The 2,105-nt window shown below is 38.8% G+C and overlaps 1 protein-coding gene across 1 annotated transcript; it reads left to right on the top strand.

Annotated features, from left to right (window-relative positions):
• The first annotated feature begins 656 nt into the window (after positions 1 to 656).
• On the top strand, positions 657 to 1,787 carry LOC110869265 (ethylene-responsive transcription factor ERF027). Its single transcript, XM_022118556.2, has one exon. The coding sequence runs from the start codon at positions 882 to 884 to the stop codon at positions 1,359 to 1,361; it is 480 nt and encodes a 159-aa protein (XP_021974248.1). The 5' UTR covers positions 657 to 881; the 3' UTR covers positions 1,362 to 1,787.
• Positions 1,788 to 2,105: the final 318 nt, after the last annotated feature.

Genomic DNA, 2,105 nt, shown 5'->3' with positions numbered 1-2,105 from the left:
ACCAATTCAAGAGGTTAATAATACTAAAATTAATCAAACTGTTTAAAAATCATAAAAAATATATTAACAGTATTTTTTTTTTTTTTTTTTGTAAAGTGTATTAAGCAAAAGGTGAATTATCATTTTACTACTTATTATAGAAATTTTTTAAAAGAACACACGTTTAACGTGTGATGTGTAATAAGAGGACCCGGGGTGGACACGTTATTGTCCCCCCATAACGCGTGGTGAGTTATCCCACACCGCCGCCACCTTCTTTTTAACGCGTAATATGTTTAACGCGTGAACCGGAGCACGCGTTATTTTCTGGAACTTTGTGTATTGAGGAGTTGTACTATAGTGCTGAGGAGTTGTACATTGATGTAATAAAAATAAAAAGGTTGTGAGTGATGACCATTTCCACTAAAAAAGGTTGTGAGTGATGGAAATAATGGTTGATGACATGGCAGAACCTGATTGGATGTTGTGAGTGATGGAAATGTTGGTGAGTTATCCCACCCCTACCCCCTAAGTGTGAACAAAATGTATAATCATTCCCACACATTTTCATTGTGTATATAAATCTTATTCATAACTAATTATAATTTTTTTATAACAGTTTAGCCGATCCATTGACCTAGTCACACGTTTATTTCCACCAATTAATATAATTTATAATCATGTAAAATCATATATATACCATACATCATTACATCCCACCTCATAATGCAAACTATATATATAAAGTCCTACCTAAACCTTATTAAAAAAATATCTAAGGGTGTTGTATGTATTTTTTTGTTATTATTTTTTTGTCATAACATGGTCTATAATGTTTTTAAGTAACCACCGACAAAATATATTCGTATATAACAAGTCGCAAGTGCACCCAATGACATTGCATGGCTAACCGTCGAAGCCGGAACTCGGCTCCTTTAGATGACAACAACTCTTCTCCTACTGTCGGCAGCTCATCAACCCGCCACCCGGTTTACCACGGCATCCGGTGCCGAGCGGGTAAATGGGTGTCCGAAATTCGAGAGCCAAACAAGACTAGCCGAATATGGCTTGGCACGTATCCCACGCCGGATATGGCAGCTGCCGCGTATGACGCGGCAGCATTGGCACTCAAAGGGAAGTACGCGGTACTAAATTTTCCTGACTCGGATTATTACAGTACGCTCCCTGAGTGCCGCACTGCGGATGAGATCCGTGCGGCCGCTGCTGGAGCTGCGGCCGCACGGGCTCGGGTTAATGAAAGTGGCGGCGGAAGCACGGCGGCAGCGGGGGGTAGTAGAGAGGTTTCGGGTAATGAAACAGTATATGGTAGAGGATTTTTGTTGCCTGATATGAATGAGGAATCCGGCACGGGAGACGAGTGAGTAACTTCGTTTTATCTTTAATGGTTTCTAGTCAATTTTTGAAACTTGTTTTATTTCTAGGTGATCTGCTGGTTGAACTAGTTTAAGTGAATATGTTAACGAGGATCTGTTACTCTGATAGGCTAGTTCAACTAGCAGATCCTCGTAAACAATATTCACATCTGCTAGTTTAACCAGCGGATCACATAGAATCAAAACAAGTTCTAGAGCTTCGACCGGCGAGGAGAAGCTAAGGTCTTTTTCCTCCAAATTATTCCGTGAATTATAAGTATAAAAAGAAGTGTAAAGTTGGTGGTGTTTGGTAGGTAAATGTAACGCACAAGTTGTATGAAAGATTGATATGCTCGTTTTGTAAGTGTGCTACCTACAAGTAAACTGGTAATAAGTTGTTATCTTTGTGCAAGTGGTTTGATCCATTTTTACTTCTTCATTTGTTTTCTTTTATATATTTTTCAAGAAAAATATTCAAAGATCAGTAGTTACAGGTTAAGTTAAGCTTGATCGATTAGCGTATGGAATTTGTCGGTAACAACCATTCTTACTGACACTAACAACCATTCTTACCGATACTAATCTGCGACGGAGTCGCTCTTTATGCGACATGCCTGCAATATTGTGGAAAGATGATTTGTGACGGACTAACGATGTTTTTGCAACAAATGTCGACGAATTTTGTCTGTATTTTGTGCCACCCTTTATTCCGTCACAAATACTCAACATGTTGGTTATTCAACTATGGAAATG

This window comes from Helianthus annuus, chromosome 7 (assembly GCF_002127325.2).
Source record: "Helianthus annuus cultivar XRQ/B chromosome 7, HanXRQr2.0-SUNRISE, whole genome shotgun sequence".
In the NCBI taxonomy this organism is placed as follows: Eukaryota; Viridiplantae; Streptophyta; class Magnoliopsida; order Asterales; family Asteraceae; genus Helianthus; species Helianthus annuus.
This window is presented reverse-complemented; position numbering and strand designations above follow the sequence as displayed.